Genomic DNA, 27224 nt, shown 5'->3' with positions numbered 1-27224 from the left:
TGGCTCACTTTATTTACTTTCGAAATCGTAACTTTTGATGAAAGAAATATTATCGCAACTGCACACAGACAGTCCAAGGTTCTGAAGGAACAGGTTGCGGCATTAAGTGAAAGCGATTTTTGTGTTGTAATGTTGTTGTACATACTTCTATTCCAATGCATCTTGCAATGTGAACAACAAAGCCAATATTAAGAAAACAGCGTAAAGTTAACCAGCAGTAGATTTGACGATTGACTTGAAATCATAGGTCTTTGATTTTGGTGTGATGAGTAAGTGTGTCATCGGTTGTATCTCAGTCCGTATTCAGCAATGAAAGGAACGATAGCGGCACAGAATATTTGCTATGAAATGAACAGATGTCGCCACATTCCACATTAGAAATGATGCAAGATACATACAGCGAATGCGTAGCTCCTATAAATTTAAAGCTATGAATTTTGAGCCCCCCGGCTGACATTTTGAGTGAAAATAGCATTTTTCGTCGTATTCTCCAGTGACATTTCAGTTTTTCGACTATATCTTCCGAACTATATGACGGGTTTGACTTCATATTGGGCTCAAAATTCTACCTTTCAGGGAAAAAGAAGTTTATCAAAATCGGTTCAGTGGTTTCTGAAATATAGGATAGGGCATAGTGATGTTGCCCTCAATATACGGGTCAGCTTTCGTTGACATGTTCTGATTTTATTTAACCTCTCACAGATGGCCAACATATTAACAGTTTTACTATTCAAACTATTGCTTCATTTGATCGAAGATTTTCATAGATTGATTTCAGAAATCTTTTACTTCATTTGTTACCCGTCTGTGTATCACTGCTACAAGCGTGTGTGCAACTATTCACCCGCATAAAGACGGATCAGGACTTCTGTTTGTATGAATAGAGCAGGTGAAAAACAGCTGAAGCAAATTCACGTCTAAATTTCACTGACGTCGACTGTAACTCTGCAACATAGAGGTAGACTACCTAGAGGAATTATGACCGAAATTCATTGAAAAATTATATCACACACACCACTAACACGAAAACGTCAACTTTGCTTTGCTTTTGACATTATGAGTCCCTTTACTTTTGACATTACTCAGCAACGCAACTCAAATTCGAGCTAATATCAGTTCAAGGGCATGTGTTTGTTTACAATAATGACAATGTAATGAGCGTGTTGTCATCGGTTTATTCGATATCAATACGCCCACTGCTCCCTACTAATTTGATTATCGTCGAAATATTTAGATATTAAAGTTTAGAAAATTACAGCAAGTTTATTTGGCACGATTTCTGCTTCTTGCTCTAACCATTTGTTTTCCATGTATAGGTACCGTACCCTCAATGTATGGCACTCTAAACTTTCGACTATATCTTGCCATTTCTCGCATTTGTACGATGATAGTTTGAGATTGCCAATTGTGTCTGTACGTACACCCCCCCTGCTCGCCTCGTACAAAGTTAATATAATGGAGCAACCAAACGTATAATGGAAAATTTGTTACTTCCGTCTTGTAATTGGTTTGTAAGATTACAGTGATTAACATTGTTCCTTCTCTAGTTTGTATGGTACACATCGGTTTTGGCAAATTGAAGAGACAAAACCGAATTGAAAAAGAAATTCAAATGAAATGGAGTGGAGGTAGTACAGGGAATGCGCGGAAATGTGCTGGCAATTAGGCAGACACAATAAATTCACATAATAGCATACGTGTTATATGTGCTGCAGCAGAGCAGTGCTCCCTGATACACATTCGAACGAGCGGTACACAAGCGACAATAAATTTTCGAAATTAATTTATTCAGCATACAAGACTCGTTTGTACGTAATTATCACTCCCACATAATCGACAAGAATTTGCACAAATTTCCCATTCATAATGTCAATATTGGAGCACTGAAGAAAATTGAATTTCGATCGAAGGTAATACGGTGCGTTGAATTCTAGCGTGTGGAGAGGCTCCGTTCCGAGACTGCTTGTTTCAGATGTATGCGCATTATATAAACAGTATGGCACAGTTGCATTCAAATGTGATGTTATGATAAGGTATAGCAACAACATAATAATAATTCATCGCAACACAAACGGCAATTCGGGATTAATCGCCTGGATACTTTCGAGTTGTATTGGTAGTGGCGTAAGAGGAGTCTTTAGTCGCACATTTAGCTCAGAAATTTTACTTCAATATGGAAAACGTCTTTAGTAGTAAAATCTAACAATGAGTATGCCTACCTGGTATCAACGTTCTGAAAGAACAGGTTAAGACAACTCTGAGTTTATATTAATGGGCAACTTAACAAAAACAAAATTCCGAATTTTCCTAAAAAAACATTTTCTTCAAGTTGATTTCACACACAATCTGCACTGAGTGCGTTTATCAATTTCGGTGTCACCCGACTTACTGCCTGTCTTAACCTGTTCTTTAAGAACCTTGCCTAATATCTCGAATGCATTCATATCAAAATAATATGAAAATGAGTGCGTTTGAATCCGTTTGCAGTCTTGATTTCCAAGGTTCGGAAAGAACAGGTTAAGAGCGCTCACCCCTTGGCAATTTTCTAGCCTACATTTGTGCGCAAAAATATTGGTTTTTTGATGATTTCTCTGAACCAAAATCTTTTTTTAAAAAAGTAAAACCATTAAAGCATGCAAAAATGTGTTACTTTTAAGAGAAAAATTGGTTTGTGGATGATAACTTATTCCCCTTTGAGAAACCTTTGCGAATGTGTAAATCTATGTGTTTTGCAAAGGTTTCTGCAAATGGGTCCAAATCGACCACAAACCAATTTTTCCCTTAAAAGTACTACATTTTTGCATGCTTTAATGGTTTAACTTTTTCAAAAAAAGATTTTGGTTCAGAGAAGTCATCAAAAAACCAATATTTTTGCGCACAAATGTAGGCTAGAAAATTACCAAGGGATGAGCGCTCTTAAGAGTCTTAAGAGCGCTCATCCCTTGGTAATTTTCTAAGACCAATGAAAGTGTCGATCGGCGAATTCGTCTTAAACGCACTCACATTTTATGTCAAAATAATATGAAAATGAGTGCGTTTAAGCACGAAAATCAAATTTTTATGTCCTCCGGGCGGACAATAGACCATACCTGTTTTACACTTTCATTGCTTAAGACAACCACGGGGTCAGGTGACACCAAATTTTATAAACGCTCACAGATAGTGTGAGAAGTCAACTTAAAGAAAATATTTTTTCGGAAAATTCAGAATTTTGTTTTTTTAAGTTGCATTTTTCATATAACAGCCGTTGACGCAAATTGTGTGTCACAGTCTTCGCGATCAACTCAGAGTTGACGTAACCGGTTCTTTCAGAACCTTGTTGATTTCCTTCCCACTTACGAAAAAGGCACTCCGTTTTCTCTTCGTTTTCACTTTCAACAATAGAAAAGGGATGTGGCCTTAAAATCATTATGTTCTCCGTGATGACATTAGATCATACCTGGTAGTTTACATTCGAAAATCTAAGACACATCATCTCTACAGTCGTCTGCAGATGAATTTAAGTCGTGGCTTATATTTGAGATTTAAAATCATCTTTTGTCGGTGATTCTGTCGTCTAGACCGAAGTACATAAACCGCTGAAGGTAAATTTTCATTCTGTTTCGCCTCAGTGTTCATGACGGTTGGCATTTCAATCAATAGAACAGTTGGTATGAAATGCAAGCTGTCACGCACACAGAGGCAATGAAAACGGATGACTGTGAGGCTACCTTAATGCTCGATTACCATTAACTGAGAAAGTACTCCGTGTGAGAGACAATTTTTTTTTTCAATTTTTGCTTTGTTTTTCTGACAGCTTGCTCTCACACGGAAATTTTTTTGGTGAGTGGAAACCATACTTAAACCAGCGCAAGTGGATTTCAGTTTCGAAATATTTTTTCAACATTTATGCTATCATTTTCACCACAATTCAACCAAATCATTGCGCTACAATGCAATATGACGCTGCGCTTAAATTCACCCGAAACTTGGTTTCCGTATTTTGTGTGATCCACCTAAGACTTGCTTTACCGTCGGTGTTTAGCTATTTTGATCTAAGCCAAGGCTGTATGCGAGGAGGTTACGACGACCGCCATTGCGGCTATCGATAACTATCTGCAATACAAAATTTGAACTGAACTGAAATTGCGCTCCAATTTTGTATGAAAATTACAACACATTCTTCAGCACGGTTCAGTATTTTCCCAATATTTTTTGCGGTAACGGCCCAGTGATCTGCGTAACCTATTCGTATAAAACCTTGGGTATAGACATTCTCTTTTGAATAAATGTCACAACAACTTTCGTAAACTCTTTAGGTGAGGTTAAGTATAGGTTTGTTCCAAGGTCATTTCGAAATGTCAAGTTTCATCCGCAGGAAGCAACTTAACCTCAACTTTCAGGCTGCCGAAAATTTTAACGAAAAATTTACAAAGAAAATTGTTGACGTTTAGGTTATGTTCATCTCTGTGAAATCGTTGTCGGTCGTGTTGTCAAAGTTCGAATTTACAGTTATTTCGAACAAACCTTTTAACTTAATTTCGAACATTGATAACCGGGCAACATCCAACTTTCTATGTACAAATAAACCTACCAGTCCGCAGGTGGTGAATTATTTTTTATGAAAATTCAGGTGTCAATGCTTGTTTAGAAGAGACTTATATGTTGACTCCGTTAGATTGTATTGGGGTAAGATGCTAGATGCTGTCACTTCAGGGACTTCGAAAGGAAAGCAAAACATTTCCAAGATGGACCGTAAATAGCCAGTTCCACAACATTGTCCCAGATTTTTCTCTGTGTCGCATCTATATGCGAAATATATCGAACATCCGTGTAACGTAACACACATTGAATAGCAAAATATGTAATGGTGTAACTATAGCAGAGGGAAACATTTTATATCTAGAGATTACTCATGTAGTTACACACAAATCGAATGTACGTAACGGTAAATTTATGCTTGCATTGAAGTACAAACATGAAAGTGCATTCATCTTCTTCAATACCATAAATGAAATATTCATTTTGGCTAATGCTTTTCAATTGAAATTTTCGAATAGATGTGCGAGTCTGCTGCGGAAGAGGTAAGTGCTGACGGCGGGGATGGGCTACGAAAAATTGTAATTCGTTCTACTGACTCTTTACGTAACTCCTCATACTTACATCATCCTTTAGTTAAACTTGGGTCGCAAAAATTAATAATTTTGTTTAGTGCGCCGGGAGAAAACATAATTGAGTCGTTGGACATCCTCTCAATCGCTCAGTTAGCTTTACTCCGGCTTCACTCAGTGATCTTATTTGAATCAAACGAATGCAGGTGGTGTAAAGTATGAAGGTGCATTCAAACGGTGTTTATCAGCTGTGTATACGCTTCACATAATACGAAATCCGGAAAGTCTTTTCGAAAAGAATATCGCACGGCATGTAAATGGAAAATCGGGATGAACAGCACTAACGGCAACTAAAGTTTGAATATTTACCGTATAACAGCAAATTTGCATAAAATGTTTGAAATATGTCAAGATATTTCTCTCTTACCACATCAAACATATACGAATGTGGAATGTGCTGGTTTTATGCGAGAAAAACTGGGTTAATTGCATTTGAATGTAACCTGCGGCAAAAGAAACGACCCGGTGCATATCTATACGACATCTAGCTGGTTATGGAAATTCACAAAAAAAAACGAGAGAGAGAGAGAGAAGTCGTTCATTTAACAGGTGAAATAAATTCCATTTTCTGTTTGGTGTCACAAAGAAGCTTATAATACGATTTACGCGATGGCAGATTACATTTATCTGAACGCTCGCTCAGGACAGAATAAAATGGAAATTAGTCAATAAGGGTAAGATTGCGATGAATTCTTTGCTTTTGTTTATTAGACATGTGGCAACGCAGCCGCATACAAAATTAGAAGGCCTAAAATCGAACAGTGTCCGATTGCAAATTTCGTTATTGTTTCGTTAGAAGTGTACGAGTGCAGTGTAAGGAAATTAGCATGCGCAAAGCAAGGTTGTATATGCGGAGGCTTCTCTAAAAGTAAAAATTCCACAAGGGTCGTATCGCAAAAGTAAAAATTCCACAAGGGTCGTATCGCCAAAAAAGTCATGGCTGCTATCTGTAACTCTAACTGCTTTTCAGTACGAAATTTCAACTGAACTGGAATTGCGCTTCAATTTTGCAAATTACAGTAACGTTCAGTGGATTTTTGCGATAACTTTGCCAGTGATCGGCGTAACCTCCTCATATATAACCTTGGCGCAAAGAATGTAGTGAAGTTAATGAAAATCTTCATCTGGGTGCCGACCGAGGTGCCGACTCTCAGCCTTAGGTTCAAAACAAACGAGACATTAAAAACGTGTTTTGATCCTTATTGTTTTAATCACGAAATTGGCGCAACTGTCAAGTAAAGCTCGACTCTATCGAAAAATGCGGTAGATCATCTTCAAGGCCGTTTGAAATGCCATCCACGTTAAAAATAATGTCATTTGAACGAAAGATTTTGAACCGCCGCCTATTGTTCGTTCTCTTTTTGACACAAAATTTTAAATTTAGTACTCAAACGGCAGCTCCTTTTTGGCATAAAGTTTTGGGTTAAATAAAACACAACGAAAATAATCTGAGGTTACGTTTGAAAGTACCGTAACTTGAAGATGATCTATTGATGTGAATGAAAACTCGGACCAAAACACGTTTTTAATGTCTCGTTTGTGCTATTTCTAGGGACGAATTCGTAACTTGACAGTTGTCACCTTAAAGGTTATGAATCGTATGCACAAAATTAAGGTATCAACTGTCAAGTTACGAATTCGAGAATCGGCGCTCTGATCACAAAAAATACGGCGCCCTGGTTTCGGAAGAATTTTAGTGCAGCGCCACAACTCATTCGGTGTAGCGCTTTAGTTTTTCCATTAGAGTTGAGATGATGTGATGAATATTTTACTTTTAGGGCTTATTTTTTAGAGCTGACGTTTGAGACCAGTCTCGAGTATAGGGCTGTCATACGATACCTATGTGAATCATGTTCTTGACCATGATTTAAAAATTTGAAACAAGTCGTTCTTGCAATTTGGTGTAAGGGAATCTCGCGCCGCGTCATTCACAAAAATTTACAAAGTGACATCTTCCTTATACAAAATGTGTCAAAATGTGTATTATTGTGAATGACGCGGCGCGAGATTCCTAGCAACCTGCAATTTAGAGTAAATTGAACATATTTTTGACTTTCCTGTTGACTATTTTCCATATCCCGAAAACTGGTAAAGAAGATAACGGGTGAATGACAACATGAATACCTTTACTCGATTTGAAGCCTTAAATTAGAGACCGGCTTTTATCGTCACGCCCAAGGCTGTACATACACTTGAAAGTCGAAGAATATTTGAGGTTAACGTCGCGATGTTTGACAGTCCTAAATTCGGGATACTCAAATACAAGCCCTAAATCGACACTACTCACTCAATCGACACTATAAATTACTACTCATAGAGAGTGTCTTTGATTTCGGTATCTCCCGATCCAGACTCCCTTTCGATTCTCATTTCATTTAAAAATCTTGTATTCCTCTATCCATGCAAATCGTAATGTAATTCAATCTTAACGTCTCCACTCAACCAAATTACCCATTTCTTCCATACAATGTCCTCCTGCACGAAGTGCTTGTTCATTAAATGAATATTTTATGTGAATCCAACTATATTTTCTTAATGAACCAGGACCAGCGCTATATCGTTTAAATAAGTGATCATATCATAGATATCTCCCTCATCTGAATTGCCATTCATTTTACACACAGTCCAAGTGTAGTAACTCTAATAACCTTACGATGCAGTTATAAGTGCTACGGACAAATTAAATTGTAATTTACTTTTCATTAAAATAACGAAATGAATTTGCCTGATAGTGATGACGACACAGAAGCAATAGATAGACATAAAGGCGGTCGTCTCTTCAGTTTTTTGAGGAAATTTTCGTTGAACTTTAACTGGGTTAATTTATCCAAGATGTTACAATGTTATAACATCGTTTTTGCTTGGTGGATAAATGTTATGTTAGCAAAGAATACACATATTTCGTATGATGTCGATTTAATGAATGTTGTATAAGCACAGTGTATGAGCTCTTTATGTGCTCTACACATACATATACACGACTACATCATCGGTCTCGGATAATTCCCTTCTGTGGTGATACTTTGTTTTTTGTTTTTTTTATTACATAAAGACAACAAGAGCCGTCTTCAACTTAAATTTGTAGCGAACCACTCGAGAGAAAATGTGCTGTGTGTGCTTCACACGGTGGAGATGGCAAAGTTTTTAATTTGATTAAGATTCCACTTGATGCTAACGATTTTAAAGCATCCGGGGGCCTGGTAAGTTTACTTGTACAAGTTTCTGGTTATTCCTTGTGGGAATTATTGCAAACCGATATTTTATTGAAATATAGCGAATGGTACAGTTTCAAACGTTTTAATCGATAGTGGTATGTGCTCCTGCGGCGGAACATGTTTTGGGCAGTTGTTTCTTGTGGAAATGCGAAACAAATTGGTTCCACTATCTTCGTTGGATCCCATTCACATTAGCGTATACCTTCTATGTACATCATTGTCATTATGCGGTACTTGCTAACGTAACCCCACTTTAGTTTTCGTTAAGTTGTCATTAGCCTCAATCAATTGACGCAAACTGCGCGTGAATCGCTCGCCGAACGAACACGATTTCATCCACAGAGTTCGGTTTTCAGTTAAATATTGATTAGAGGTTATGTCTCTATGGATGAAATTTGACAGTAATTTGACAATTCGCATGGCCTTGGAGGTCATGAAAATGATGTTTAGTCCATATTAGTAGGAATAATGTAGGAATTTGACTGTTGTTATTTGCACGGGAGTGTGAGTAGTTAATTGTAAGACTATTCGCACACAAATTGTTTTATTCATTTGTTTCAGTTGTGACTGTCAAAGCGTCATCCACAGAGCCATAACCAAAACATTATAGAGTGTTTAAGTGAGAGAGATGGCGAAACGACAACCTATTGTTCCATCTCGGGGTATGCTGTCAGATTCTTTTGTATTATCGACTCTGTCATCATCACCATCACCTTTATCATCATTCTTTCGTATTATCGATGACAGCAGACACCGAGTTGATTTTCCATCTCGCTCTACACCATACTGTAGATCATTTTCATTATACGGTACTCGTCAACGTAACCCCACTTAATTTTTCGTCAAGTAGTCCTTAACCTCAATCAATTGACATTAACTGCGTTCAATTAACTGATTTTTATATGAAAATCGTTCGTTCAATTCATTCGATATTTTTCGACATGTCTGACAGTTGGGATCGTGTCTGACGTTTACAAGGTCATGAAAATGATCTGTTGACAAATTGTTCGCAAAAGTGTTGAGGTTATGGCTCTGTGGATGCTCTCGTTCGTTTTCGGCTTGTCAAAAATCGTTCTTACCGTACGATGGACCAAACCTATAATGGTGATGATTGAAAGCGACTCTTATCTGTAAACTGACTGCATTGCTATAAAATGTATTTTGTTTTACAAAAGCTCCTTTTGTTCCATTTTGTAAAAGGCTCCTTGCGTTCCATGTTCCACACGAGTGTAAATAGTCACTTCGGGGAAAAATATCTATTGTTTCTGGATGTTTATGTTTACCCACTTCCTGTGGGTCTACCAATCTATGCCTTCGATTGCATTGTCTCTTTTTAAAGTTGTTTTTGTCTCATTGCAGCGCCTACACATTTTACGCCGTCAATTTTGGGCTTATGTATAAAGCAAGTCCGTTAGCTCTTGCAAAGTTGCATTACATTCTCTGTACACAATAACCTTAAGGCTTGATTTCCACTTACCGAAAAAATACTCCGTGTGATAGACAAAATTGAATTTTTTCAACTTTTGTTTTGTTTATTTGACAACTCGCTCTCTCAAGGAGTACTTTTTGTTGGGTGGAAACTATAATTTAAGGTGGCCTCTCACTGTGAGCCTCACAGTCATCCGTGTTCATTCCGTTTTGCTTCCGTGTACTTGACAGTTGTCATTTCAAACAATATGCTCTATTGTATTAAATGCCAAGTGTCATGTACACGGAGGCAAAACGGATGACTGTGAATTCAGAGTAAGTGCTGATACTTATACACTTCTTATACATAAAATTCGATGTGACTGCTACCGCTATTCTTCGAAAAGAAGCCATAGATAGAAGTGAAAACTTCCATATGCACACAATGGCTACGATTTGTAGATTTGTAGATATTACATTTTTCGCCACAGTATTTGCTTCAAAAAAAAAACTTACATTTTTTTCCAGCTTCTCTTCCATCTTCTGTTTCTCTTTTTAATATCAATTCTGAGAATCATTTCAGCTAATTTATCTGTTCGTAATATCTCATTGCTCAGCGTTTAGCATTTAATTTCTTATCGCCACTCAAAACTGTGTAAAGTGTATACTCCATATACACATCGCAAAGCTCACAAAGTAAAAAGGAAAACTTAACACAATTTCCAGGCTAAATTTGATGATGATGGTTGAGAAGGCAAAAAAAACTTTTTTCATTTTAACTTTATACATCGGAAAACCAGCACATACGTGGAAAGAAAATCATAAATTTGTATACTTCGTCGGTGTTATACACATACATATATACCGGGCTTCTCAATGATAAAAGTATTAACCGAGGTTTGCTGCTAATAAGTGTATAACCTACCTACGTCTCAAATAAAGAAAATTGCTGCACAAACTTTCCATTTTGCACAAGTCATAATTTATGATCGAAAATTCATTCAGGAAAACTGTGGAAACGTGTGCCACTTAAAATACTTCTTTATGCCTTAGTTGCGAAAACAACTTTTTTCTCTGCTCTAAAAAGTACTGCTTCCCCAGGAGAAATGTTCATGTCGAATGACGTTTAACATTTATGTGTCCGTTACGTCAAGTGTGTTGTATGCTTTTACAATTACAGTTTTGACGTATAGACGTTAAAAGCCATCGACATGTTTTTTATACCTGAGGAAATAGCGAAGCGCTTTTTGTTATCATTTCTCTATACGGCAAATTGTTAAATTAAATGCTAAATAGGGACATGTCACATTAGGGAATTGTAAGAAAAATGAAATTTCGTTCATTCATATCTGGAGAAACGACAAAAGGTGGCGCTGCACTAACGAAACAGGTAGAATGAATATGTCGAATGACGTTTAATAACCCTGCCCTGCATCCAATACGTCAAAATGCAATGTAAAATCATATGGCTTTGAAAGCATCAAATTGAAACTGTCAAATAAAACTTCTATTGATATCGTCAGCCTATTTGAAGCGGATTTAAATTAATGAAATTTTCATGTTTTTGTAATTCGCTGAGGTAATTCTGCATTACGTAAATTTTCACCATTCTGAAAATTCATGAAAATCGAGAAAAATTGTGCAAATTCGAGAAAGAAAATTCGCTGGAACGTTTTCACTATTACAGGCTCTGATATAAGTCAAGTACAGAACCAGTCGGTGAAATAAAATTCTCGTGAATATTTCCACGAAATCTGAAGATTTTGACAGATGGCCCATACATTTTGTGTCAAAATTTCATTTCACCCGCTGGTTGTATACTTGACTATATACTGTATGCGTGACAAGTACAATTTTTCGTATACGTATGATGAAAGTCAGTAATTTTTCGCACGGGGCTATCAAGTCGGCTAAAGCTTCAAAAATATGACCTCTTCTTCCTACACAACGTTCCCGACTATTTATCATATTTGATTCTACCGTAATTTGTTACGAAAATCAGTTTGTTCTTTATGTTTAATTTGGTATACGGACCCAAAGCCCCTAAATTATTGCACGTGAAAAGAAATTAACCGAAGCATACACAAACATCCCGCACACACAATGTTTGATCTTGCTGTAACTTGTTAAATCCGCAATAAAGCATTTAGAATGAAAGTTAAAACTATAAAGTCTCTGTGTGTAGCTTATAAGGTATTTCAAATAAATTTTCCAATGCACTTGCCTCTTACCCGGTATTATATTCACCATGAAGTCGGCGAACATGTGTTAAAAGTTTAAATTAGTTTATAGCTGTTTTCGAAACTTAATTCAAATATGACATACAACCTCATAAAATGTAAAGAGCTATATAATGTGTACATACCAAACCTTAATAATAATGTGGAACCTACAGGGCCGCATTTAATACGAGAAATATAATTTGTTGACTTCTGTATCATATTTCTGTTCCTGCTCTTATAATAGTTTTAGCTGTAAGATTTTCTGATCTTTTTCAAGTTCCTCACATTTTCTGACTTTCCTCCGTTTGGGGCGGGTGGTCTAGTTATGGGATTCGAGGCCCTTAACGAAAATTGTACACAATAAATCGGAAAGTGACGTTACTCATCTACGTAGCAGTTTGTGTACAACAGAATAGTAGAGAAATACAACCACATGGCAAAGAGATTCTCATCCATAGATGGCGCAGAAACCACAAAGTGGATATCGACATTAGAATAAAAGGCGCGAACGATGGCAACCACCGCATCACACAGCAGGGCTCGCATGGTCACTATGGACAGAATGTCATCACCTTGGATGCTGAATCTATTGGATTACCAATCTCCCGGCAAACGAATACATAGTTGCAAGACGAACATCAAGTGGAAGTGTGAAACAGAAATGAAATATCGTAATAATTAGTTAAGAAGAAATCTGTCGTTCGACCTCTTGGTCTTCAACATTGTAATTATAATATAAGAGACATTGTAAACAGTTGTAAATATCCATACGACAAATAAATAAATCTGACCTTCCACACCACATTACTACACTTTAGTAGTCAAAAATGTAAAATGTTTTCGTTGATGACTTCGTATTCACGTCCTTTATTTTATTCAAGATTTTCTTCAATAAAAAAAATGTTTGCATCAGTCGTGAGTCGTTCAATGATATCTTTCTTTCGAGATTCATTCTGACAGAGCTTATTTTGTATCAGTACGAGTACATCAATAATCAAAAGACTATTTACATTTAGAATTCAACGAAATTTATTAACAGAAACTTTTTATTTTGCTTGTGGTGCTTCGACTGCTGGTGTTTCAGCTGCTGGTACTTCGGCTGCTGGTGCTTCGACTGGAGCATCACCACCTGCTGCACCATTAGCTCCTGCTGCACCATTAGCTCCTGCTGCACCATCAGCTCCTGCTGCACCATTAGCTCCTGCTGCATCATCAGCTCCTGCTGCACCATCAGCTCCTGCTGCACCATCAGCTCCTGCTGCACCATCAGCTCCTGCTGCACCATCAGCTTCTGCTGCACCATCAGCTTCTGCTGCACCATTAGCTTCTGCTGCACCATCAGCTTCTGCTGATGCACCATCAGCTTCTGCTGATGCACCATCAGCTTCTGCTGATGCACCATCAGCTTCTGCTGATGCACCATCAGCTTCTGCTGATGCACCATCAGCTTCTGCTGATGCACCATCAGCTTCTGCTGATGCACCATCAGCTTCTGCTGATGCACCATCAGCTTCTGCTGATGCACCATCAGCTTCTGCTGACGCACCATCAGCTTCTGCTGATGCACCATCAGCTCCTGCTGCACCATCAGCTCCTGCTGTACCATCAGCTCCTGTTCCGGCGTTACATCCTCGGTTCTGTCGAAGTGTCTTTGCTATATTTCTCAAAAGAGTTGAAAGACCTGACAGGATGTTTGGTGTTCGCTCTTCGCCATCTTCACATTGACCCCAGCGTCTACCAGGTACATCAGCAATGAACGCAGTCTAACCAAATATGTTGTGTTAAAAGACAAAATTTAAAAAAAAAGGTTTTTCAAAACTTACTGAAGCTGCGACAACGCAGAGAAATACAAAAATACTTTTCATTTTTCTTGGCTTTAATTAGTTCGATATCAAACTTTAGTATGATTAAACTTCCAACTTTCATCTCTTTTTATACTCTAACGCAGTAACGAAATTGACGTAAAAATAAATATTGTTGATATTCAATGCATAATTTTTTTGAATTTTAAACATCTGAATTCAAAAATCGAACAACAAATTAGTCAAACAAAAATATTTTTGAATTTTCTTCTGATTCTTATTAGGCAAATCAAACATAGACTGGTACCTCTTACGATTAAATTCCCCAACATGAGTTTGCATGAGATGCGTATCTTGAAGATTGGAACTGTAGAAAAATCCAGTTTCTTCAAAACGAAGAAGTTTTTGGGTTCATGCGAAAGACTGTTTAAATAAGTGAATAAGAACGATTTTTAAATTTCTCTCGTTAAAACGAGCCAGTCCAACACAATAGTATTTTTCGTTACGAGTGTTGGTAAATTCTGTTGTCATCAAGAGTTACAAACTATGTTTTTGTGCCGAAATTCCATCGTTGGCTTTGTAGACAAAGTTACTTTTAAGGACGCACATATGGCGCTATGTAAGCAGTACTTTAATCGAACTTTTCGATCGTAGATATCGTCGTAGATGTAGTGACGAAAAACGTCGAATTATGATCGTAAGGCACAAAAATAATTTTTTCGCAACAAGTGACGAAAAGTAGAACTTTCCGTTGCCTTTATTGCGAAAAACGTTGTATACAACCGAGTCCCGGCCTACGGCCTCGAGTGACAATCTACACATCTAGTGCGTAAAAAGCATTTGCCTAACTAGTGTTGAAATATCGCGACTTCTTCGCTCATTTCCCACGTCGTTTAGGAAAAACGTTGTTCCTAACTTATGCTAAAGATCTTTTTTATCGAATTCGATTCCAGCACTTGCCTCCGGCTCGAGCTGGACACCTCTCAGCATTTTAGCATGCGTTAGGAAAATAACTTTTACCACTCGGTTGTATAAATAACTATTAGCTCACATTTTGAGTTAGCATAATATAACATCCAATCTAACCAACAACAGTTTTTTTTTAGTACCGTCATTTATTGGTTTGTTAATCAAGTAGCTAGTAACGAAGCGTGTCCATGCTTAGGGTAGCAAGTGTGTCATAGAGTGGAGTCTCTTTTGATAGTTCGCATTCTATTAAATCTTAGTTACGTGACACTGTTTCATGAAATTATTAAAATGTGTTACGTCACTGCTTGTAAATGCTTATGTTTAGGCACGTGTGATTACTCCACTCGCCTTCGGCTCGTTCCGCAAACCTCACACTTGCCTAAACAAATATTTACAAACAGTGACGTAACATACTATTACCCAAGTTCTGTTGTCCGATATACCTCTTCTAGCCACAATAATTGTTGGCTCCAACCTTCAACGAAAAATACATTGTTGAAGCCTTCAACAATGTATTTTTCATGCCTTGGGCATAAATTACGGAATTTTTCTCGTGGTAAGGGCATGAAAAATTGTATACGCATCTGTTGTGGACGGTTTATTTTAGGCACTTTCGCCCTTCGCCCACCTATAAAATTTTATTGCTATGAAAGACTTCATTGACTAGTAAAATAATGATATTTTATTTTTATTAAATATTTACTTCGATTTATTTATTTTATTACATCAACGCAATTAAATCAAGTGGAGTGTCTAAAAAAATCATTTACAGTAGTATGAACGTTACTAATTGGAGGTAATACAGTGGCAGATATGAAATGACAATCTGTCGTAAACAAAGCGTAACAACCGTATCACCAAATTAATAATGACCACGGTGAGCTTTAAAATTTTTTTATTCGACCTCTCGTGCACATGGGATATTTTTATGGGAATGTGCTCAGGGGCCTCCCAGGATGACGAAATGACCATTCCCAAAATATTTCGATGGGAAAATTTTTAATTAGATCGATTTTTCGTTTTTTTGGGACCTGCGGGAAGCTTCGAAAACTGTTTGGACCTTACTGGTGACTCGTTTGAACACAAAAATATAGGTGCTGTTTCAGGGCCGTATCTAGATGGGGCGCAGGGGGCGGCGCCCCTCCTAGCGAAGTCATTTTTTCAATTTTTTTTAATTTTTCCCATACAAAATAATTTTTTTGGACCTTGCGCCCCCCCTAGCGCACTCAGATTTTGAAGTCTGGCTACGGTCCTGTGCTGTTTAGCCTGAGATGTAAGCTTTACAGCGATATCAATCATGACATTCATGACTACCAACAAACATCTTGTCATTCAACTAGATGCCTGCGAATTTCAAAGGCTGTACCACACGTGGATGATTTCTATTTTCACTCAAAAAGTATATTTAGTTATTTTACATAATTTAAGAAATGAATAAAGGTCGAAAAATGAGTTTGAATTTCATTCTGATACAGTGAACGACATCTCAAATGTCTCACTGTCATTAGAGGTCGAATAAAAAAATTTTAAAGCTCACCGTGTGACCTCAACCAGCAGTTCATAATGTCAACGATATTTGAAAGCGTCAGCTCAATTCATTCTACAATATGAATTACGTGGTGATACTTCTGTTAAACCTAAAATTCCTTTCTGCAACAGAACGGAAACAGTGTAGTCAAGAAGTGAATCTGATCAATCGATTGAATGGATTTTTCGGATTCGATCACAACATCTACTTACTGCAAGCCTTAAATGACTACAACCGTTACATTCCAGTCAACGATACGAGTGATGGATGCGTTACGCCACAAACAGTTTTCATTTTTGATCAGAACGATACGCAGCGGGAGCAAGTGGAATTAATGGAAAACATGATCGGCAAAAACACATTTCTAATTGTTGTCGTTGCTGATGAGTACTTTGAAATTGGAAATGAGACTGAAATTTTGGAGGATGTGATCGCCCTTCAATATCTCAAGAGCGACATGAAAATTGGTATCTTCTTCGAAAGCAACATCACCTCTATGGAGGTTGCAATGGAATTATTTCGATGGAGTTGGAGTAACAGGATTGTGAACATTTTTTGTGCATTTTACTTGAGCGTTGATGAAGACGCTGCTGTATCGTCATTTACCGTCTTTCGATATGATCCTTTCGTAGCAACGTTCTTACTTAATTTAACTGGAAGCGTGTCGCTTCAGAATTATTTCCCGGACAAAATGCCAAATTATCATGAGCATCCGCTTCGACTTGTAAATTTGGATGAATTACAAAATTCAAGTTTTCAATACAATTTTTGGTATGCGGTGGTTCGCATTTTCAATGCATCACTATCGATCACGAATCTCAGAGAACTAGAATTAAACGATGTAGACGCTCTCGATTCAAGCTTAAATTACGTGGCCTCGAAATATCATTCTACATCTACATTGTATCCATTAAGAGTTGAACGGCTTCTCCTAATTGTTCCTCACTCTCGTCCGTATTCAAGCATCGTTGCCTATTTGCAAAATTCAACATGGGCAGTTCTCGTCGCGTACACTTTCGTTGTGATCGCGACAGCATCGCTTCTACTAACCGTCTCCGGTTATTTGCAAACGAATAAAATTTCCTTTTTTCAATGTGTTCTCGACGTCATGAATCTCTTGCTTAATGACAATTCAGCCATCAAGTATACGCGACTTCATCGTGCAGACGTTTGCATCGTTCTGCCATTAACCTTCACCGGGTTGATAATGGTAAACGGCGTCTGGTCAGTATTTCGAAGTTACCTTACTGTACCAATTTATGAGCATCAAATCAAAACACTCGATGAACTATTCAGATCGAGAATATCGATTGTGTCGCATGATGTGGATTGGGCAAATGAAACAATTGAATCGTTAGAAGATATATCAGGACACAGTGGCTGGACGGAAAAAGTACAGCCGGCACAGTTTCTTCGATATGACAGGGAACTGTTCGCATTCAACGATTCTGTAGCATATTCTGCGGTGGATAGTAGTGTAAGATGGTGTTTAAATGTGCAGAAACGGTTAAACTTGAAAGCTTATTATTTGATACCTGACACGGTTTTGGCTCAATATATCGTAACGTTTGATATAATAAATTCCCCATTCATCGAGGCAATAAACGTTATTCATCATCGACTGCAAAGTTCCGGAATACTGGGAAAGTGGCAGAAAGACGAAGACGAAGATGAAATGAAAAATGTACTGACCACAAAACACCTTGGTCGTCAATCCAAAAGTAGTGACAATAGCGATGATTTTGGTTTGATTATTGTTCTTTGGTGTGGATGGAGTGCCAGTGGAATTATATTTCTTTGTGAATTAATTTGGATCAAAATTCAGCCGAAAATCCAAAAATTGAAGCAAATTTTTTGAAAGTCCTGAAGTTCGTGTGTCACAATCATTCGATATCGAAAATTCGTTTGTTGAGCAAAATTTTAAAATGGATGCTGCAAAGCTTTTACTTTCAAAAATTAAACCGAAAATAAGATCACTAAATTAATTATTATTAGTAAATTGCACGTTTTCACGAAAGAAAAATCTTGTAAAAGACATACAAACGGCATTACATCAATGCGACTGTACTAGAGAAAAACTGCGTTCGGTCAAGAAATATTTTTTATATTTTTAATCGATTCAGCTCATAATTCTAAACGAAAAATTGTTCTACGGCAGGTCTCAAAAATTCATAGTTTTTTTTTATAAAGCCCCAGCACTGAACGTAACTCGTGATTTCTAGGATCGGGAACGGGGTGGAGCATTCAGGAATAATGGAATCATTGGAATGTACCTCTGTTCACCTCAAAAATACTGCAAATCCAGCAAAAATCCATCGGGAACGGTGTGGAGCATCCAGGAATAATGGAATCACAGGAACTTACCTCTATTCACCTCTAACAAGCCACAAATCCAGCAGAAAACCAAAGAAACTTGATGGAAGTAAACATATTCCGTGATTTCTAGGATTTGGAACGGGTGGAGCATTCTAGGTTCTACTTACTATTGGGTATTGTAACACTTTGTCCACATTTTAGGCACAAAAAAAATCAAAAAGCAACACCTTATCGGTTAAAGAATATGCGAAACGTGACAACAAAACGAGCCATCAGAACAGTCGGAGCGTTTGCTGCGACTGAGCCCCGTACAAACCCGTATATCTATTGCGTACGTGACCCTAGTGCGTCTGTCACCCTACTTTGACCGTAAGCCTATGCGCCGGTTAAAGTAGTTAAAGTAAAATTATTATGTAATCTGTACATCTTAGAAATTACACATAGCGCAATTACGAAGCCCCGTACGACGTTCCTTTCAAATAAAACAAAAATTTCAAATAGCCCTAAAATTTTAATTTATTGAGTATAAATACACATAGGGCCCTAGTACCGGTCTTAGTCCGAGGACCCAAATTTAATTTTTTTTTTCAACTACATTCTATTCGGCCTTTGATTACCTTCCAAATGAAACAAAAAATACGAAAAACGTATGAAATTTGCTCGAGTTATATGTAAAATACACATAGGGCCCTAGTAACGGCCTTAGTCCAAGGACCCAAATTTAATTTTTTTTTCAACAACATTCTATTCGGTGTTCGATTATTTTTCAAATGAAACAAACTCGAGTTGTATGTAAAATACGCATAGGGCCCTAGTAGCGGCCTTAGTCCGAGGACCCAATTTTTTTTTTTTCAACAACATTCTATTCGGCCTTTGTTTACCTTCCAAATGACACAAAAGTTACGAAAAACGAATGAAATTTACTCGAGTTCAATGTAAAATACACATAGGGCCCTAGTAGCTTTTCACTTCTAAGGCCCTAACTCACGGTCCACTCACCCGATTTTAAAAAACTTTTTTTTCCTGGATTGGTATTGACAATACCTATCATTTGCCGTGTCATTTACATTTCCATCGTTTATTTTGCCATAAATATCACCAAAAGACCTTAAATCACTTAGGTGGCCCTAACTCACGAAGGGCCGACCCGAATATGCCCATCTTCGAACTTAGCCCCACTATTTTGACTATCTTTCAGGGAAAAACGAGCCATCAGAACAGTTGGAGCGTTTGCTGCGACTGAGCCCCGTACAAACCCGTATATCTATTGCGTACGTGACCCTAGTGCGTCTGTCACCCTACTTTGACCGTAAGCCTATTGCGCCGGTTAATGTAGTTAAAGTAAAATTATCATATAATATGTACATCTTACAAATTGCGCATAGCGCAATTACGAAGCCCCGTACGACGTTCCTTTCAAATGAAACAAAAATTTCAAATCGCCCTAAAATTTTATTTTTTTGAAGGGCCTAGTATCGGCCTCAGTCCGAGGACCCAAATTAAAAAATTTTTTCAACTACATTCTATTCGGCCTTTGATTACCTCCCAAATGAAACAAAAATTACGAAAAACGGATGAAATTTGCTCGAGTTATATGTAAAATACACAGAGGGCCCTAGTATCGGCCTCAGTCCGAGGACCCAAATTTAATTTTTTTTCAACTACATTCTATTCGGCCTTTGATTACCTCCCAAATGAAACAAAAATTACGAAAAACGGATGAAATTTGCTCGAGTTATATGCAAAATACACATAGGGCCCTAGTAGTGGCCTTAGTCCAAGGACCCAAATTTAATTTTTTTCCAACAACATTCTATTCGGCCTTTGATTACCTTCCAAATAAAACAAAAATTACGGAAAACGGATGAAATTTACTCGAGCTATATGTGAAATACACATAGGGCCCTAGTAGCGGCCTTAGGCCAAGGACCCAAATTTAATTTTTTTTCAACAACATTCTATTCGGCATTCGATTACCTTCCAAATCAAACAAAAATTACGAAAAACGAATGAAATTTACTCGAGTTCTATGTAAAATATACATAGGGCCCTAGTAGCATTTCACTTCTAAGGCCCTAACTCACGGTCCACTCACCCGATTTTAAAAAACTTTTTTTTTCTGGATTGGTATTGACAATACCTATCATTTGCCGTGTCATTTACATTTCCATCGTTTATTTCGCCATAAATATCACCAAAAGACCTTAAATCACTTAGGTGGCCCTAACTCACGAAGGGCCGACCCGAATATGCCCATCTTCGAACTTAGCCTCACTATTTTGACTATCTTTCTTTTTTTGAAATCGGATTTGAATTACTCAAGATATCGACGTGACAGACGGACAGACGGACAGACGGACAGACAAAATTTTTATTGCAGATTCGGCATCTATGAACATAGGCAAACACTTTGCCCTTACCGTCTGCTTCGAATTCCATCAATTACACACGGCATCGTAATCCTATAAGCCCCTTTGTACTTCGTACGGGGCTAAAAATTTTTGAAATCGGATTTGATTTACTCAAGATATCGACGTGACGGACAGACGGACAGACGGCCCAAATTTTTATTGCGGATTCGTCATCTATGAACATAGGCAAACTTTTGCTACTTTTGCTACTCTCAGTTTCCAGGCTCGTATCTATGGTCCATCTGTAAAGCTCAAGCTCGGCCGGCTAGATCTGAAAGTGCTAGTCCTCAGCTTTCTAAAGAGCCCCATATCAGTAAAATATGTTTCGATTTGGCCAGGGAAATTGAGGTCAAAGTTACCGGTTTTTTTGGGTCACTTTTTTGCGATCCCCAAATATCTAGGAGACTTTTCCAGGCCCAGAAGAAAGTTCTTCCATAAAATGTCGGCAATGAATGAGAATTTCAAGCAAAACAAACCCCATAAGAAAATATTGCTTTTTATCGGAGATATTTGAGTTTTTAGTTTTACACTAAACCGGTTATTTTACCGGTAAATTTAATTCCACAACTTTGATCCCTCTATCATAATCCATTGTCGACATAAGAACCCAGACTATACTCGAAAACTTAACGATTTTTTATAAAACAAGTTGAAGATGACGAAAATTTAAGATATTGGACCTTTACATCATCCTCTAAAAATACCGGCGCATTTTCAAGGCATGCCGTAGAACAAATTCTTGCTCAGAATGATAAGTGGCATCGAGAAAAAAAAAGTTTCTTGACTAAACTAAACTCAATTTAAGTTTGCAATTGGTTAGTATTCTACAGTTTTAATTGTTCCACATCGTTCTACATCACTGACAAAATTTTTTTCAGATTATTACCTGTGACAGATCATGCCCGCACGTTAGTTAGCGGGCGTGACGCAAGTCCACTACCAAAAATGTTTTTAAAAAAATTTTTTGGGGACGGCGGAGCATATTTACAGCAACTTTTTGACTTCTCCCCCTTAACTCCAACGACCACCAAACTAGGATATCTGGAATCTCGGAATCCATACGAGTTCAACGAGCTATCACACGTTACTGCAGCTTCAAAATTGGCCGAGATATTGAACTTCGAAATATTGATGTTTGTATGAAAATAAGCAAAATTTCGTTTTTTCAGATAACTGAAATCGCCTACGTTAGTTAGTTAGTTACTTAGTTAGTTCCAGGATTCCGGGAACCAGGAACTCCTAAACGTTTCTATAGATTTTCCTGAAATTTTGGTTATAGGCTAATAATGGCTCAAAAATAAGAATGGAATTTTCAAAAGTTGGAAAAAGCTCATATCTTGGGAGCTGGAGCTCCTCAAAGTCTCCATATACAAATGTCATATAAAAACCAATTTGTATGTGTGTGTGTGTTTTGTATATTTTAGTGCATGATATGGATGGTAATGTGGTGAAAGGTGTGTGTTGTTTTTGGATGTGTTTCTTGTTGTGCGGATTATTAAATATTAACTTACACCAGGTCGGTTCCCAAATTTTGGGATGACAGATGATTCCTCTGGCACTTCCTACCTTCCATCGGATTTTTTGATGGATTTGGGTTATTTTCGACATAAGTGAGGTGTTCCAAGGTTGGTTCCTAAATTTTGGGATGACAGATGATTCCTCTGGCACTTCCTAACTTCCATCGGATTTTTTGATGGTTTTGGGTTATTTTCGACATAAGTGAGGCGTTCCAAGGTTGGTTCCTAAATTTTGGGATGACAGATGATTCCTCTGGCACTTCCTAACTTCCATCGGATTTTTTGATGGTTTTGGGTTATTTTCGACATAAGTGAGGCGTTCCAAGGTTGGTTCCTAAATTTTGGGATGACAGATGATTCCTCTGGCCCTTCCTAACTTCCATCGGTTTTTTTGATGGATTCGGGTTATTTTCGACATAAGTGAGGTGTTCCAAGGTTGGTTCCTATATTTTGGGATGACAGATGATTCCTCTGGCACTTTCTAACTTCCATGGGATTTCTCGATGGATTAGGGTTATTTTCGATATAAGAGAGGTGTTCCAAGGTTGGTTCCTAAATTTTGGGAACCCTTACCCCTAAACTTCCAAAAGAAGTCCCCCAAAAAACCCAGAAGGGTAAATGTGACGCAAGTCCTTTATCTTACTTACAAAATAACTGATATCGCTGAGGGTGACGCATTCTGCGCCTGTACGTAAACTTTTTATCAACCGAAAAGTGACCCAAAAAGTTTCAGAAAGAAAATTTGACAAAAAAAAATTGCGTCACAAAGTGGCAGATGATTCGGCCTTCTTCCGTTTAAATTCCATTATTTCACGACGGATTTTGTCCTATTTTCATAGCCATGGTTACCTCAACATCTGCCACTTTGTGACGCAATTTTTTTTTGTCAAATTTTCTTTCTGAAACTTTTTGGGTCACTTTTCGGTTGATAAAAAGTTTACGTACAGGCGCAGAATGCGTCACCCTCAGCGATATCAGTTATTTTGTAAGTAAGATAAAGGACTTGCGTCACATTTACCCTTCTGGGTTTTTTGGGGGATAATCTTTCCCCAGGTAGTGTAATTTCTCATACAAAAACAGCATTACCTGTCACAGGTAATGTTATTTTTATATGAAAAATTACGTTACCTGGGGACAGAACTGTCAACGTTTTTCTCAGTGATGTTGTCAACAAAAGAAGCGTAAAGAGTGTCGTTTCACGCACACGTACGTACGTGTGGAATGGAAGAAACTTAAAGACAAACACTACTTCTATGTGGTGGAATACATGTGGACCAAATAAAACGAAATCCACCAAAATTGTTTTCTTATGATGATGCCTTTTTTCCACAAGATTTCCTTTTAAAAAAATAGTTATTTACGTATCTGGAATGAGATTTTAGGCAATTTCGCGGGCTTTAGCAAAAGTGCCCAAAATCAACCGTCCACAACAAATGCGTATACAACTTTTCATGCCTTGGGCATAAATTACGGAATTTTTCTCATGATAATGCTCAAAACAAACGAGGCATTGAAAACGTGTTTTGGTCCTAGTTTTCATTGACAGATGCAGCAGTCGCAATTTTGAATAGAAAAAGTTCTAACTTCATTTGACAGTTTCGAAAATTTCGTCATGAAAAATAGGACCAAAACACGTTTTCAATGCCTCGTTTGTTTTGAGCACCAGGGCCCCTCACTTCGTTCGGACTACAACTCGCGAAATTGCCTAAAATATACCGTCCACAACAGATACGTAAATAACTATTACAATCGGACACGCAGCACTTTCTACCCATATCTGTAAATTAAAATCCATTGCTCAATTTTGTGTGAAAACTAATCATAGCCAACCTCGCAAAAGCGGAATAAATATTATGCACGTATGACAGAGCGGTCGAGGCTTGCCGAGACGGCTTGTCATACGTGCATATTCTTTTTTATCGCATAAGCGAAAACGAGACAACAATATATGCGAATGACACTTTGACAATTTACAGAAGTATAATGTTTGTTTATATATCCTAGGTGAATAATTTTTTCGGTGAATCACACCGCGTATGCGATAATAGTTATTTATGTAACAAGAATCGTATGGAGGTATATTATCGCACTAGATGTCAGATTGCCAATCCGAGGCGAAGCCGAGGTTGGCAAGACGTCATGTGCGATAATATACCAGCATACGATTCGTGTTGCATACAACGTTTTATGCAATGAAGAAAATCGAATAAATACCGAAGATAATCTTAGTTGGACTCTATAAACACGTGGCTTTTATCGCACTAGTGCGACAAAACCCCTTGCAAATCGTTTATAGCACTAGTGTGATAAAACCCCTTGCAAATCCTTTATCGCACTAGTGCGATAAAATACGTTCATACGACATTGATCCCAGGCGGCGTAAGTTACAAATATCATCACTGAATTGCATAAAATTATTTAAATTCCTGCAAATGCAGCAACAAATTTTAGACATTTTTTCGAGCCTTTTCCTTGACTTGAAATATAAACATTTCACGGTTTTACTAAAAGTGTTTAATTGAATTTTCCATTAGCATTTTCTAAGTTAACTGTTTTCCAAAAAAAAAATATTTCAAAAACTTCCTATCTTTGCGAAGTTGGCTGTGTTTAGTTTGCACACAATTTTTGGCATGCGATCGCACTCTCAGTCGTCAACCAAGGGGTCATTCATAAATGACGTCCGGTGCTGAGGGGGGAGGGGCTGTCTACGATTTCGGACGCTCCATACAAAATTGGGTCAAATTTGACCACTTTTGCGTGACGAGGGGGGAGGGGGGGGGTCTAAAACTGACCAAAAGTAGTGGATGTCATTTATGAATGACCCCCAAAGAGATCTTCTGAGAATGAGGTTATTTTTTTTCTTCCTTAAAATTTGTCTAAAACTTGTATTAAAGTAGACAAAGCACGAAGCATTAACAAAGCTTATGATACATCAATTTGACTATGATTACTTAAATATAACTTACTGCAGTAACATGTTATACTCGTAATTCAATAAAATAAGCAGAGACAAAAACCATCAGGTTTGAAAACACAATTATGTCAACAACAGAATGCATGTGGTGTTTAAAATATGACACAACGGCAACTCTAGGGTTGCATACACACGCCTCTTATTTCAATTCAGTACCTGTGGCTGTTCTTGAAGTGCGTTGGATGGGTCCGTGCCTAAAATTTCGTCGCTCACTCATGCTTAAAGGTCATCCCAGTACTAAATCTTTCAAAGTGACATGTGACGTATATAGACCTATAAATTTTATACAAGTCGCAGCGTCTGCAACGCTCTGTCGTGGTTTCGTTTATCAAATTCGAAAATATTTGCATGTTATTGCCGTCTATTTAATTAATACTTTTCTTCTCGTAACCACAAAGTATGACTAACGTGTGACGCCAACAGAATAAAGTTCTTGAAAAATGCGACGAGGTTCAATCCATTTGTGCAAATTTAGATTTGGAATTAATTTATTCAAATAATCAACAAATATTTTCAAGAAAAAAAAAATTCCACCGCCTTTGTTCACACATTTCGATGAATCTCGAATTACTATGGAAATAAATTATTCCCTTGGCTTAAAGTCATGGGTCTTACGGATGATAAACAAACAGTCTCTTCAAATTTCCATCTGACGTTTGATGAAAAGCTAGGCGTTGATAGATACGATCGGGAGAAAATACTTATGTCGCTCAACGCACTCAACTCAATTGACCTCGGCTTCACCTCGCATCAACAAAATTCACACGAAAACTCTACATTTCATCTTTTTATCCCTAGTCATTAAAATGTAAACATTTTAAATCCAACGTAATATTGAACAGCAAAACAGATGTTCCAAATGTTGATCTTTTGATTTTGTTGACACTTGCCGTATCAACATTCCGAACATCTGTTGTTGTTGTTTCACTTGTTACATATGACCTTAGATGGGAAAGAGACACATTAGTGGGATTCGAATTGATTTTGATGATTTTGTAGAAGACAGGTGTAATGCGTCAGCATCAGCTTCGTGGATCTTACGAATTCTCTTTAATATTTCTTTACAGTTGAAGTCAAATTCGCTCCCACGGTCAAACGAACACCAGAAAGTGTCAACGCCTTTTATAGCAGACAATAGATCATTTTCATTATACGGTACTTGTCAACGTAACCCCAATTAATTTTTTGTCAAGTAGTCCTTAACCTCAATCAATTGACCTTAATTGCGTTCAATTTACTGATTTTTATATGAAAATCGTTTGTTCAATTCATTCGATATTTTTCGACATGTGTGACAGTTGGGATCGTGTCTGACGTTTACGTTTACAAGGTCATGAAAATGATCTATAGGACTTACGATCGTTTGAAAATGTAAGAAATAGTTCGCTTTGTTTGTTCTGAAAATTTGTTTTGAATAAAATAAAAATGCGCAAGAAAACAATACTTTTGTTGCCATCGCAAAAACTAATTGAAGAAATCATTCAGTCAAGGGACCTGATCCAACTGTGGATGCCTAGTTTTTGAATGCAAGCGAAAAAAAGAAAAAAAAATATTTTTAAGCAATTTTATTTGTTCAATTACAGAAAATTGTTATTGTTATGACATTGATAAGTTATTGAAGCTTATTTGTGAAAATGTCTGGTGTCACATTTTTAAATTTTCGGAATTCAATTTATTTAGGTACATAACTGGTATAAGTCGAAATTCACAGTC

The 27224-nt window shown here is 37.4% G+C and overlaps 1 protein-coding gene and 2 long non-coding RNA genes across 3 annotated transcripts in view; 1 reads left to right on the top strand and 2 right to left on the bottom strand.

Annotated features, from left to right (window-relative positions):
• The first annotated feature begins 2251 nt into the window (after positions 1-2251).
• The window catches only part of LOC119077451, a 123502-nt gene continuing 98529 nt past the window's right edge, over positions 2252-27224 (top strand). Inside the window, exon 1 of the long non-coding RNA XR_005087796.1 lies at positions 2252-2394. This is a non-coding gene — a long non-coding RNA (uncharacterized LOC119077451). The remainder of the gene's footprint in view (positions 2395-27224) is intronic.
• Positions 2883-9877, bottom strand: LOC119077456. The gene is made up of 3 exons (XR_005087801.1): positions 9868-9877; positions 4562-4569; positions 2883-2924 (listed from the first exon to the last, which is right to left on the bottom strand). It is a non-coding gene; the product is annotated as an uncharacterized LOC119077456 (long non-coding RNA).
• On the bottom strand, positions 13013-13874 carry LOC119077424 (circumsporozoite protein-like). Its single transcript, XM_037184638.1, has 2 exons — positions 13818-13874; positions 13013-13757 (listed from the first exon to the last, which is right to left on the bottom strand). Exons 1-2 carry the CDS (start codon positions 13857-13859, stop codon positions 13041-13043), a joined length of 759 nt encoding a protein of 252 aa, XP_037040533.1. The 5' UTR covers positions 13860-13874; the 3' UTR covers positions 13013-13040.

The sequence above is a fragment of the Bradysia coprophila genome, unplaced genomic scaffold (genome assembly GCF_014529535.1).
Source record: "Bradysia coprophila strain Holo2 unplaced genomic scaffold, BU_Bcop_v1 contig_235, whole genome shotgun sequence".
NCBI classification, from domain to species: Eukaryota; Metazoa; Arthropoda; class Insecta; order Diptera; family Sciaridae; genus Bradysia; species Bradysia coprophila.
This window is presented reverse-complemented; position numbering and strand designations above follow the sequence as displayed.

Coding starts and splice junctions, on each gene's coding strand:
- LOC119077424 (XM_037184638.1), bottom strand. CDS start 13,859: ATGAAAAGTATTTTTGTATTTCTCTGCGTTGTCGCAGCTTCA. Junction 13,758..13,817: donor TCTGCGTTGTCGCAGCTTCA/GTAAGTTTTGAA, acceptor ATATTTGGTTAG/ACTGCGTTCATTGCTGATGT.